This window comes from Alternaria viburni (assembly GCF_023758015.1).
Source record: "Alternaria viburni strain BMP 2772 chromosome Unknown scaffold_42, whole genome shotgun sequence".
NCBI lineage: Eukaryota > Fungi > Ascomycota > Dothideomycetes > Pleosporales > Pleosporaceae > Alternaria > Alternaria viburni.
In genome coordinates, this window is record NW_026055811.1 from 104,049 (window position 1) to 117,443 (window position 13,395).

General features: G+C 54.2%; 4 protein-coding genes across 4 annotated transcripts; 2 read left to right on the top strand and 2 right to left on the bottom strand.

Annotated features, from left to right (window-relative positions):
- Positions 1 to 636: 636 nt before the first annotated feature.
- Positions 637 to 3,035, top strand: MET26 (homocysteine methyltransferase Met26; the record flags this gene model as incomplete). The annotated part of the gene is made up of 3 exons (XM_049360297.1): positions 637 to 867; positions 916 to 1,017; positions 1,068 to 3,035. 3 exons carry the CDS (start codon positions 637 to 639, stop codon positions 3,033 to 3,035), a joined length of 2,301 nt encoding a protein of 766 aa, XP_049205249.1.
- Positions 3,036 to 5,204: 2,169 nt separating this feature from the next.
- J4E79_011469 (uncharacterized protein) lies at positions 5,205 to 8,542 on the top strand (the record flags this gene model as incomplete). The annotated part of the gene is made up of 2 exons (XM_049360298.1): positions 5,205 to 8,401; positions 8,434 to 8,542. The coding sequence occupies 2 exons, from the start codon at positions 5,205 to 5,207 to the stop codon at positions 8,540 to 8,542; spliced, it is 3,306 nt and encodes a 1,101-aa protein (XP_049205250.1).
- Positions 8,543 to 10,324: 1,782 nt separating this feature from the next.
- J4E79_011470 (uncharacterized protein) lies at positions 10,325 to 11,362 on the bottom strand (the record flags this gene model as incomplete). Its single annotated transcript, XM_049360299.1, has 2 exons — positions 10,325 to 11,187; positions 11,278 to 11,362. The coding sequence occupies 2 exons, from the start codon at positions 11,360 to 11,362 to the stop codon at positions 10,325 to 10,327; spliced, it is 948 nt and encodes a 315-aa protein (XP_049205251.1).
- A 912-nt stretch (positions 11,363 to 12,274) lies between these two features.
- On the bottom strand, positions 12,275 to 13,389 carry J4E79_011471 (uncharacterized protein; the record flags this gene model as incomplete). Its single annotated transcript, XM_049360300.1, has 2 exons — positions 12,275 to 12,391; positions 12,436 to 13,389. 2 exons carry the CDS (start codon positions 13,387 to 13,389, stop codon positions 12,275 to 12,277), a joined length of 1,071 nt encoding a protein of 356 aa, XP_049205252.1.
- Positions 13,390 to 13,395: the final 6 nt, after the last annotated feature.

A 13,395-nucleotide genomic window follows, 5' to 3' on the forward strand; every position in this document is an offset into this window, starting at 1 on the left:
TCAGGGTCTGAGCTAACCCAGAAGATGCCTGTTGAGATGCAGAACCCGCTAAGAGCTGGCGCGGAGCTGATTCATGCTGTCATGGACGACGTGTTAGCCATGGCCAATACGCAACACCCAGTCGAGAAGGGATCGTTCCTGCGTGAATCTTTACAGGGTGCCTCGTCCCTGTGCTGTGGAAACATCCGAGTTCTCACCGGACACGCTTGAAGTTGCGCAAGCTCGTCACCGCCAAGGCTCCGAGCGCCCCTCCGCCGATGTCGCTTTGGGCAAAAGTTAGCATTAGCAGAGCTAGTGCGCGATAGCTGTGGGCATGGGAGCGCTAAAGCAGCAGGATAGTCCAAGATAATCGCTCCACACTGCGTAGATTGAGGGAAGCCCTGACGAACGGCGCATTGTTCTCGCCGTTGCAGAATAAAGTTGAGGGCGGTGAGTGCACCGTCGAATCGGAGCCACGTAGGCGCCAACCCCGCGACGTTGCTGCATACGCCAGCAAAAAACATAAAGCACACCATCCGCTACCACTCTCCCTCCTACATCCCACCTTCCTCCCTCACCCTCTTCCCCCTCCCCTCTACCACATCCTACCCATCCCCCCAATTATCACAGTTGTCCGCATTGGACAATCACATCACAATGGTACACTCTTCAGTACTCGGTTTCCCCCGCATGGGTGCGGACCGTGAGCTCAAGAAGGCCAACGAGGCCTACTGGGCGGACAAGCTCTCGCGCGACGACCTGATCAAGGAGGGCAAGCGTCTGCGGTTGGAGCACTGGAAGATCCAGAAGGACGCCGGCGTCGATGTCATTCCCAGCAACGACTTCGCCTTCTACGACCACCTCCTCGACCACATCCAGCTCTTCAACGTAAGCACACGTCATCCAATGCCCGCTGCAGTCGATTAACAGGACTAGGCTATCCCGGAGCGCTACTCCAAGCACTCGCTGCACAAGCTCGATGAGTACTTCGCCATGGGCCGTGGCCACCAGAAGGACGGTGTCGACGTCCCCTCGCTGGTAAGTCCCGAAAGTTCGGGAGTTATCAACATCATCTAACCCCACTACAGGAGATGGTCAAGTGGTTCGACTCAAACTACCACTACGTCAAGCCCACCCTCCAAGACAACCAGACCTTCACCCTCGCCGAGAACCCCAAGCCCGTCGCTGAGTTCCTCGAGGCCAAGGAGGCTGGCATCACCACCCGCCCCGTCCTCATCGGACCTGTCTCCTTCCTCGCTCTCGGCAAGGCCGACCGTGGCCAGTCCGTCGATCCCATCACCCTTCTCGAGAAGCTGCTGCCGGTATACGTCGAGCTCCTCCAGAAGCTGAAGGAGGCTGGTGCCGAGTACGTCCAGATTGACGAGCCTGTCCTCGTCTACGACCTCCCCCAGAAGGTCAAGGATGCCTTCAAGCCCGCATACGAGAAGCTCGTCGGCAGCGGTCTGCCCAAGCTTGTCCTCGCCACCTACTTCGGTGACATCGTCCACAACTTCGAGGTCTTGCCCAGCCTCCAGGGTGTTGCTGGTATCCACATCGACCTTGTCAGGAACCCTGAGCAGCTCGAGAGCGTCATCGGCAAGCTTGGCTCCAACCAGGTTCTGTCCGTCGGTGTCGTCGACGGTCGCAACATCTGGAAGACCAACTTCAAGAACGCCATCGAGATTGTTGAGACTGCTGTCCAGAAGCTCGGCAAGGACCGTGTCCTCGTTGCCACCTCCAGCTCCCTTCTCCACACTCCCCACTCTCTCGACAGCGAGAAGAAGCTGCCCGAGGAGGTCAAGGACTGGTTCTCCTTCGCTTGCCAGAAGGTCTCCGAGGTCGTTGTCATCGCCAAGGCTGTCAACGATGGCCCAGCATCCGTCCGTGAGGCTCTTGAGGCCAACGCCAAGTCGATGCAGGCTCGTGCCTCATCTGAGCGCACCAACAACAAGGCTGTCAAGGACCGCCAGGCCAGCGTCACCCCTGAGCAGCACGAGCGCAAGTCTGGCTTCCCCGAGCGTTACGCTCAGCAGAAGAAGCACCTCAACCTTCCCATGTTCCCTACCACCACCATCGGATCTTTCCCCCAGACCAAGGAGATCCGTATCTCACGTAACAAGTTCACCAAGGGTGAGATCACACCCGAGGAGTACGAGAAGTTCATCGAGAAGGAGATTGAGGAGGTCGTCAAGATCCAGGACGAGCTTGGCCTCGACGTCTACGTCCACGGTGAGCCCGAGCGTAACGACATGGTGCAGTACTTCGGTGAGCGCCTTGACGGTTATGCCTTCACCACCAAGGGTTGGGTCCAGTCCTACGGATCCCGCTGCGTCCGTCCCCCGATCATCGTCGGTGACATCTCGCGCCCTGCTCCCATGACCGTCAAGGAGTCCAAGTACGCCGCCTCCATCTCCAAGAAGCCCATGAAGGGTATGCTTACTGGACCCATCACCTGCCTCCGATGGTCCTTCCCCCGTGACGATGTCCACCAGTCTGTCCAGGCCCAGCAACTTGCTCTCGCCCTCCGCGACGAGGTTGTTGACCTTGAGTCTGCTGGCATCTACGTTATCCAAGTCGACGAGCCCGCTCTCCGTGAGGGTCTTCCTCTCCGTGCCGGCACTGAGCGCGAGAAGTACCTCTCATGGGCTGTCGACTCCTTCAAGCTCGCCTGCGCTGGTGTCCAGGACTCTACCCAGATCCACTCCCACTTCTGCTACTCCGAGTTCCAGGACTTCTTCCACGCCATTGCCGCGCTCGATGCTGACGTCCTCTCCATCGAGAACAGCAAGAGCGACGCCAAGCTCCTCAAGGTCTTTGAGGACAAGGCCTACCCCCGCCACATTGGCCCCGGTGTCTACGACATCCACTCCCCTCGTATCCCCTCCGAGCAGGAGATCAAGGACCGTCTCGCCGAGATGCTCACCTACCTCAAGCCTGAGCAGCTCTGGGTCAACCCCGACTGCGGTCTCAAGACCCGCCAGTGGAAGGAGACTAAGGCAGCGCTTGTCAACCTTGTCAACGCAGCCAAGTTCTACCGCGAGAAGTACTCTTCTTAGGCTCTTTGCCATTTGGCATATCCTCTTTGACCTCGTTTCATCAACGGGGTCAGTTCAAGCAGCATATCAACATGCCGCTTTGTAATGTGTGTAATGACTAGTTATGATACCCAAAAGTTCAACCTGCATCATGGGTCGTTTGGCGGTGCAAAAAGGATTGAAGAGAGGTGTGTGCATGGACGCATCTCAACATCGGCGTTCATCACAAGCAGCGAATGGGCTGGCTTTGGCGTTTTGATTTCCATGGGGATCATGTGTGCGACGATTGTCGCAGGGAGGTGAGATAGCATGGAATGGAGCAAGAGCTCTGTCGGTGTAGAGTAGACGATCTCATCTTGATCTTGGATGAGCTGAATGAGAATATGTCAGTGTCGCTCTACAACCAAGTACTTGATGTGTGTGATGAACGTATTGTTCACGTGTAAAGAGTTCGTGATGTTCTGTATCTTCCCGATCGTCTCACCTATATATTGGTCTTCATCCTCTTCTTCTACCTGCCAGGAGCCATTTTTAGGACCTTTGTTCGCTGCTCGGGACAACTTCCACATATCATTTATCGCCGTATTGCGTCTATTTCCAGTTTGTGGTTCTATTGTTAACTTATAATATTACATGGACCTCATAATGCCTTCCCGATAAAGCGCATTAAGCTTCTTACCACGTTTATAATACTAACAGCATAAGCAATGGAAGAAACTTCCTATCAAGCGATAGCGCAAACGACGACTGCTTTGACGAATGAGCTAATACTTGAATAGAAGCACGATGCTGCTAAGTAAATACTTCAGATCGTGGCAATGCAAGCCTCTCTCAATCACACCGTCCAACAAAGACGATGATGGGTGAGGGGTTGTGGTATATCGACGCGTACCCAGCACGCGAAAACCTTCTCGACAACGAAAGGCCCGAAAAGTCAATAGATCTCAGCTGATGCGTCGTGGGTCGTGTATCTGAAACAAAAGCGGATGGAAAGGTAGTGTCATCGACTTTTACGCGTGGAAACGGTAGGCGCAACCTTGGAAGGTGGGGGCTGCGCTGCGCTCGTGCTGACGGTGCTGTCATACCGCCGACCTTCTACCAACCTCCTCTCTTCCATCTCGACTCTTGAGCTACGCAGTAATGTTGCGCAATAGATTCGCGATGGCGACTGTTTCTCCGACGACGGCATCTTTGTCAAAAACAATACCAGCTGCTTAATCGGACGATGGCGACGGCTTATAATCGGACGTCGTTAACGGGCTATATCTTCACATGCTATGATGCGCGCACGCCACGAAAAGCCGTCGGGTGGGTGGGGGAGGCGGAGGGGCGGTGGTGGACGTCTCCCATCGCTTCCTATCGATCTTTCTCTGTGCCTGCGTGTGTATTGAGAAACTCTTCCGTCTCCCAAGCCCGACGTTGGCGATGCCTATGTCTTCACATGCAAGGATTGGTGGCGCCACGAAAAGCCGTTGCCCCGAACGACCCTGTTTACTAACCAGCTTGGCGTGCGTAAATCAGGGCAAATCAGGCCCAGACGCGTTCGGAACGGCTCCCGATCGTGGCATGCAATACTGATTGGACCGATGGACGCCTCCCACCGAGATATACACGCTAGAATAGTACGTTACGCAACTTTAGTCGAGTCCTACGCGGCTGGGTCGAGAGCTTTGCGAGCTGGGCCTCTGTTGACAGACCAGCCACCTCGACGCTTGACGGTCCCGTGCATGAACCGCAGATCTGAGCCCACTGGGTGGGTGGGGGAGGAGGAGGGGAGGCGGAGGGGAGGTGGTGGAGGTCTCATCTATCTGTGTGTATGTGTGTCTGCGTGTTGATGTGCAGTATAGTTGGAAGAGCATACAGCTGTGTTGCATAGGGCGCTGCAGCTCTTCTAGCCTAAAGTTGCAAGGTAGAAGATCCTGTTCCAAGGTTACGCGGTCGCGTAAACAAACCGTGCGGCCCCTGCAACGAACCCCGAACGCCAGCCATCTCGACTCTAGACGGTCCCGTGCATGGCCCGCAGATCTCAGCCCACTGTCTGGTTTGCGTCTGCGCACCTTCATCTCCACTTGTACAGTACTGTCGCTTTCCACAGTCCGTGTTACGCTGTCCCGCATCCTCAGAGTCGTGCTTCATGGGACGTCATCTCCAGCATTCGAGGTGAAGGTCCTCGCGCATCATACCACCACTATGTCGACATCACTAAGGCTGCCTATCGAACTTCGGATGCAATGGCTGCCACTCCTGTCGACGTCGCTACTGCTGTCTGCCGTCGCAGCCCAGATGCCATACAACCCGACACGCCTCCTCCACAACAATAATACCCTCTACGTCTTTCGCCCGTCGTCGCAATCGTCTACGCAATTCGCCCTGAGCACCATCGATCTATCGTCCCAGGTCAAAGCGTCGAACCTGCCCTACAACACACTGTACGCTACGCTGCCCTTCCTCGACGACAATGCCCCGCGCGCCTTCACCCCGGTGCTCGACCACGACGGCAATCTGACGGTGTACACTGGCGACTGCACTCTGGGTGCGAGTGGTGGAGAGCTGTGGAGTTTTGTACCGGATACCTCAGAGAATGTCGTCAAGGGCAGTTGGAGCAAGCAGGATGTTTCGGTGGTCGACAGTTCACATACGTCCATTATGGGCGCGAACTACCTCAGCGGGGGCATGACCTTCTCGTCTATCGTGGGAGGGAAGGCTGCGAATACCGGCGCATACTTCTTCGGTGGCATGTGCCCTGATCAAAATGATACTGCGAGCGACTGGCAGTCTGCGGCCAACTACTCAAACTTCATGGTCACCGTACAGCCTTCGGAGGATACGAGCAAGCCACTCAACTACGACATCGACGTCTCGTCCAGTCGCGGACCGCCTATACCCGAAGCTGGGTTCACCATCACGGGTCTTTCGCCAACCTTCTCCGACCGAAGCGATGGAACGCAGATACAACAGCAGAACTTTGTCCTCATTGGAGGCCACACCAGTGCTGCCTTCATCAACATGTCGCAGATTGCGCTCTTCTCCCTTCCGGAACAGGGCTGGACCTTCATCGGCGTCGACCAACCCGACACTTCCCGTACAGACCTAGCTATTCGAGCAGACGTCACCTCGATCGATCCTCGTTCCGGTCATACCGCTGTGCTGAGTCCGGATGGCCAGCAGATCATTATAGTCGGAGGTTGGGTGGGCGATATCAATACACCGGCAGACCCCCAGTTCGCTATACTCAGCGTTGCAGATGGCTATGGTGGTGCTGGTGACTGGGAGTGGGTAGTTCCATCCACTACTGGTACCGGGCTGCCGAACGACGGTGGTCTCTATGGCCATGGAGCGGCCATGCTCCCAGGAGGCGTATTGATGATTACCGGAGGCTATTCAATCCCATCATCCGGCACACAGCGAAGAGACGTCGCGCCAGCAGCCAACACGCAAACATACTTACTCAACGTTACCTCGAATACCTGGATCTCGGATTATACTCCCCCGGTCAAAGAGTCGCCGTCAGAGTCTGCCAGTAGCGGCCTGTTGTCTACGACTGGACAAAAGGCTGGCTTGGGTGTCGGTGTTGGTATCGGTTTGGCTGCGATATGTGGAGTGTTCGCGCTCTACATGTGGTATGCAAGGCGTATGAAGAAGCGAAGGGAGTTCCGTGAAAAGCAACTGCAAGAGATCTCCTACACTACTCACAGATACAATGCCGAAGACTACCCTCAAAGCTTCGATGGCCGCGGCGGAAACTCAGATGCTCTGGACTATATTACCGATCAGAACGGGCCTTATTACTTCCCAGCCGGTACACAGGGTGGACAAGGATGGAAGGCCACCACACGGGGCGATGTGGAAAGAACTGGACTATTGGTCGAGGTCCCAAGTCCGACGCGTGGACTGCGACGCAACTTGAGCGGTAGACCTCAGTACGCCATGGGCAGGCCCCGAGGTCCAGGAAGCATACATCCTATCGATGAGTTGGAGGAAGAGCCTGATGAGGAGTCAGCGCACGACAATAGTACACCGGGCAGGCATCAGGAGATGACAGAGACACGACATAGATCTGGGTCGGCAATACTTGATAACGCTCCAGTTTTGGATCCTTTCACGGAGTCCCCTGGACGTAACAGGAACATCCTTCATTCGGCGTCCCCATCGCCCCAACACCAGAGCTACGAGGTTAATACCAATTCAGCTGGAAGACTATCGCCTGACAAGTCTACTTCGGAACGTACAAGCTCGAACCTCAGCGAGAGGAGTACGCTGTCCTGGACTTCATCTAACGGCGGCGTTGGACGCAGTGCGTCCATGCGTTCCGGGCCCATGTTGAACACGGCCATGCGTGCCAACCCGTTCAAGACGCCTGATACAAGTCCTACTCATGACAAGGCTGGCCGACACTCACCAGAAGACCCTCGAACGCAGTCCTTCAGTAGCCTGCAAGGAGAGCAGGATGTCGACTCCTTCCGCACCGCACAATCATCATTCTCCCGTCTACAAGCAGAAGGCGAGGTACTTCTTGGGGGAAATCCAGAGCGACCAAGACCCGACACGAGCTCATCCGGCTCAACCACACACCGCGACTCAGACCGCAGCAACAGTCGCGCAGCTACAGCCACACCAGCAACATCCTTCGCACTAGACCTATCATCCGCCCCTCGTCCCGCAACCAGAGAGCGCAGAATGAGCTGGCTAGGCAGCGTCCGCAGAGTACTAACACGCTCCGTCTCCAGCGCCGAACGCACGCGCTCCCTCACAACAGCACCAACCTATCACGAGCCCTACAGAGACGATCCGACCTCCCCCGTCGACCCCTCTCCCCGCTCCATCAACAGGAAATCTCTGCCTGCTCCCGCGACTACAAATTCGACACCCCAACGCGCCGCCTCCGACGCAAGCTTCTGGCGCAACCGCCGCGGCAAGCAAGACTGGCTCGAGGAAGAACAAGACCCCGCCTGGCGCCGCACCGCAGGCGACGACTGGGGCGCCCCCGAAGACATTGCCATACTCGAGCGTGAACGCGCACGTCAAGAGTGGCGGGAACGCGGTAGCAACCTCCTCGTCACCATCAACAGTGAGGAGAGATTACCTACCCCACGTACACCCATATCCCCAGACCAACTAGGCGTACCACCTTCACACGACAGAGGCGACGAAAGAGACCGTCCCTGCACCCCCGCCAGCGAAGCAGACTGGGACGTCGAAGCCGCGGTCGAGCGTCGCGTTGTGCAAGTCATGTTCACAGTTCCAAAGAGCAAGCTCAGAGTTGTTAATGCAGATATCGATGGCGCGAGCATGTTGAGTGATGTTCCTCCTCGGGATACTGGGGATGATAATGGGAATGGGAATAATGGGAAGGAGTCGCCGACGAGGGTGAAGGATCTGGCGGGCAGGTTTGAACAGATGAGCAGTAGTGGAAGTAGAGGGGGTACACCCAGAATGTCGCCTCGGCCGAGCCCGTCGAATTCTATCAAGAGTTTGAAAGTCAGATCGAAGGGAAGTTCTGCGAGCTTGGCGAGACAGACGAGTATTAGGAGTGCGAGGTTGGGGAGTGGTGCGGGGATGAGTCCGCTGGGGAATGGGAAGGGGAAAGAGAAGGAGAGGGAGTGATTTGATGATGATGTTTTCGGTTGTACGAGTTTCTTTTTGATGATCTAGGGATAGCGATTGGCGTTCAGGATGTACGTCGCGATGCGATGTATGATAGATATCCTTGATGTTTGCGTTGATGCTGGTTATGTGCTCAACGGTCACGGTCGTTTTTAGACGAAGCGATGTAGTTAAGATTTAGTTTGAACGACCTTATATTCCAATCGAATGGTTACCACCATAAAAAGCTCACACAACTCATACAGGCTGCTTTTTACATACAAATTTGTTCAGGACATGACTGGTCAATCGGAGAGCTCATTCAATCTCGACTCCCATAGTGTCAAGTCAGCATGTGAAGAAGCCGTTGGCTGAGATCACAAAGACAGTCGAGGCTAGAACGTTGCCGTCGGCGGCCGCCATGCCTCTTCTTCCCCGTTGCCGCGGGTGTAACATGACAAGCGCAGTTCGTGACAGTGTGTTGACTGGGTCTCTTTGTCCGGCTGTGCGGGAAGTGATAGAAGATGTGGGTTTAGTGCTACCTATCCCACGTTTGTCATCTCAAGTTACGGGACAGATAGCTTTGGTGTTACATGTCAACCGTCATCAGCCTTTGATCGTCTCTAGTCATATGGAAGACCCGTGGGGTACATAGCGCTTGTACCCATCCCATATGTTTTTTGAGTTCTTGTGCAAGATCAGGCGGGAGATGTAGGAGCGGCGAATGGAAGCCTTTGTTCAAGACATGCGGTTCCTCGATTAGCCTCATCCATGATTGAAATCCGGATAGCGGAGCTGGGAAGCGCTATGGTGGGGGTTATCAAGAGATGGCTGCTGCTTCTGATGATACGTCTGAGTATGAACTCATTGAAACGCTATGCACCTAGCGAACGAAGAATGCCATGCAACGACTACCAACTGGATAGCCGATCACAACGAGGATACCAGTAATAATCGAGAATTTACCGCTATAGATCCAGAATCGAAATCCAATACTTCTCTCGACTGGTTTTATCATTCCAGTGCGGACTGGATAACGCGGTGTATTGTCGGGAAACCATCCAAAGAGGAGGGGTTGAAGACAGAAGACATCAGAGCACCACCTTTCCGAGTCGACTCTGGTATTAGTCTCCACCTGCTGGGGCAAGACGTCAGTCGGCCAAGAAATCCCGCGGCTCCAATACCACCAAGTCCAATAATACTCCTCTTCCGTTTCGAAGACGGTATAACAACCGAAAAGCTACTCGACTACTGTCTTTACTCCAGTTGGACTGACCTCAATGCTCTACTCGGTGAACTGAAGAAAGACGGCATCATCATGCATGAGCTATGGGACGTGGACGAGAATATGCGGATCAGTGGAGGAGATTGGAACGCCCGGGTACGACCGAATTGGGCGGTAGAAGTATGGTGTTTTACTGATGGAGGGAGGTTCGGTTTGGAGGAAGATGGTAGCGAAAGTGAGAGTGAGGAAGAGATGGAGAGCAGCAGCGAGATTGATGAAGTTTATGAGGCGGAGTTCGCAAGAAGTGAACATCCATGGTGGTTTTCCAGATGGAGAGAAAGAGCAGAGAGAGAAAGTGTGAAGAAGGGGGGAGTGATTGAGGGCCCGTCCTGGTTTGTGATGGTGATTTGGTGTACGTCCATCGTTGTTGGTATAGTAGTGTTTAGCTTGGTTCATTAGGTGCGTATGCAATTTTTTATACACGCGATTGTATTACCCGCTGCTACATTACATTACACGCCCGCTCATGCATCATCTGCAGATACTTCTCCTTAAACTGTCTCTGCAACACCACCCTCTGCTTCTCCAGCTCTGCGGCATGATTCGCCTGAGCTCGTAGCATATTCTCCCTAGCCGACACCTCGCTCTCTTCAAACCGCTTCTTAGTATCCTCTATCAGCTGCGCCGCACTAACCTGTAAATTCTGCATTTCCTGCTGTTGCTTCGCGAGATTGTCTTGGTATTGTTTCTGCGCTGCTTCCAAAATCTCGCGGTCTTCTTTGTTGCTCTGAGCGCGGGCCTCTTTGAGATCTTGTTCCAGCTCTTTTAGCTTCTTTTCGTAGTGCTTGATGAGCGTTTCTACGGATGATGCTAGGGCGCCTCCAGCGCCTGTGTCGACTAGTTCGAGGTTTTGGTCGACCATTTCGCGCTGTATGTCGAGGGTTACGGGCTTCTTTCGCTTCATCAGGTATTTGATGATCTTCATCGCTGACGACTTTCCTTTGTCGTGACGGAATACGCAGCTTCCGTGGTCTATCATTCGTTTCCATAGCTGTGGTTGTTCTTGTAGTTCTCTTTCGCGTTCGATTGCTGCATTTGGTGAGGCCATGTCCCACATTGTTGTCGCTAACACCACGCTTGACAGCGGGCCGTCACCACACAGCTTTTGGAACATTTTTATGTTCTTAATTCCGCTACCGCCTACTCGCACATCTGAGATCCGTTGGAGGAAGATGATTCCAGCTAGTCGCAATTTCTCCGTGTGCGCCTTGTTCAGCCAGAGCGCGACTTCGCGCAGGATTTCGGAGTCGGACCGATAGGTGTCATCGAAGCCAGGGGTATCGACCAGGTAGACCTTCGTGCCGTCTTCGAACGTACAAGGTACAACTTGCACTGATACCGTGCCTGGAGTTCACTTAGTCCACGGTGCATAGGGGGGAGGAAAATAGCTCTCACATGAGTCTAGTCCATGCCCAACCTCGAGCTTGCGATCAGAGAAGAGGTTCACGAAAGTAGTTTTTCCGCAGCCAGTTATGCCCATCACTGCAATAATTATGTCGTCGGGCCTTCGCAATGAAGTCAGTAGATAGCCGTCAGAGGGTTGATAGGCTCGTACGTCAATTCCGGCAGAGGAGGTACCTCGCGATGAGGGCTATCCACTCTATTCGTCATACTTGTGGTTAATTCGTCGTAACTACGGATGAAGGGCAAAGGATATGTTGTTTTCTAGTCATCCAAGTCACTCAAGTTGAGCGATGGAAGCTTCTCATTCCTGGAGTGGATGCTGTAGCATAGCCGACAAGGCGACAAGGCAACCGCTTTGTAAGGAACTATCCTGGGATGGGAACTACAGGTTCATGCATAGCCTCACATGACGCTAAGACCAGCCTTACGCCTCGATGTACGGCGTTGCCTTTGTATGCAAGCCCCCGGCTTAGTGATGTGGTGACAACGCACCACGGCGGCTAATAGGCTAGCGAACGACGAACCAACGTCGTACCTGCCCCTCCATCGTAGAGTACCCATATTGCGGTTATCGCGCAGCCGTCCCTTGCGGTTCACCGGATAGTTCTCAGCTCCACGATGCCCCCACGTTTTGACTTGCGCGCATCTCATCGCGGGGCAGTGCATGCAGCCCAGATGTCATGACACAGCTGGTTTTACTGAAGGTCTCTGCAGCCACGCGCTGAGCTGGTATAGACTGTGCCACATTAGATAGCATCTTCAGATGAGCAATTTTGAATGTCGGAAAGCTCATGCGTATGCAGCTATGGAGACCCTACGTCATTGCAAGCCTAGCGATAGCTACACGATACATCTCTCATGGCTAAGCTTGGTGCGGAGTGGAGATCTGCCCGCCCAAGACTGATGAATACATGAGAGAAGTTAATCGCAGTTGTATCGAACCCGTCTACTCTATCCGCGGTAACTGTAATCGCCTGGTGGGCCGCTGTTATGTAAAGGAGCCCTGAGAAGATGCTGGCCATACGGCGGGCCCGCGGAATGTGGGATTCTTCGCATCAGAGGCTGAGGCTGTGGTGGTGGAACGCGCAACATTCCAGTAGGATCGCTAGAAACATCATGAGGCGAGACGTGATAGCGACTGTCATGTACATATGGGGCCGCAGGTGTATACGAGTGGGGATGATGCGGCGTATACATCGGAGGCGCCGGGTCCTCCATATCGCTCTCAGACTCGCTCTCAGATTCATCAAGATAGCCAGGCTCATCGGTCTGTTGATCCTGGAGGTACTGCGAAGTAGTGTGAGGCTGTTTAGGGTGATCATCCGAAGATGTGCGCTTGACACCTGGTCGACGACCTTTTGATCGACTTCGCTTCCAGCCCCTTGTACCAGTCTTCTTAGAGATCATTGTCTCTATGGGCATGGAGTCGGCTCGACGTGGTGGTGGTATGATATCTCCAGCGGGTCTTAGCGCGAAGAAATCTCGCATCCACATAATGACCTCCTTTGGCCGCCTTTCCTTTGTTTTCTCGCGCACCACTTGATCTCGTTCCTTAGCCTCTGCTATCTCTTGCCCGGCCGCTTCGATCCTTTCGAGACCTCCACGTTGGGCAAGGCGACCTTCTACACGCTGCTCTTCTATCACTCTTTTCAACCCTTGAACCTCATGCTCAAGCTCGAAAATGCGTGCGGAGTTGTTTTCATGCACGGTGTCCTCCGCTTGATCGTTGCGGCCTATGCTACACCACGCCACCTGCTCGTTCCGCATGTCTTCAAGTGTGACGGACAGACTCCTTTGATCAGTCATGATGTTGTTGACGTTGCGAGTACAGTCTTCCGCTTGCTCGATGAATTCGCTTCTCAGATCATCATCGTCCTCGGCCTCTTCTGCACACTCCTCTAGCTCCCGCTTTTGTGTCTCGTACTTCTCGCGGGCATTGGCCAGTTCACCGTCGATGTATCTTCCCGCTGTCGTGTCTTCTAGTTTCGTAGCCACGCCTCGTCCCATCTCGCGCTGCAGTTGCAGAACGAGTTTTCTCCATCTGTCTGCTAATAGTTCGACAATCCGGATGCCACCGTAGGTATCACCTTGGTATTGCTCCATCCTAGC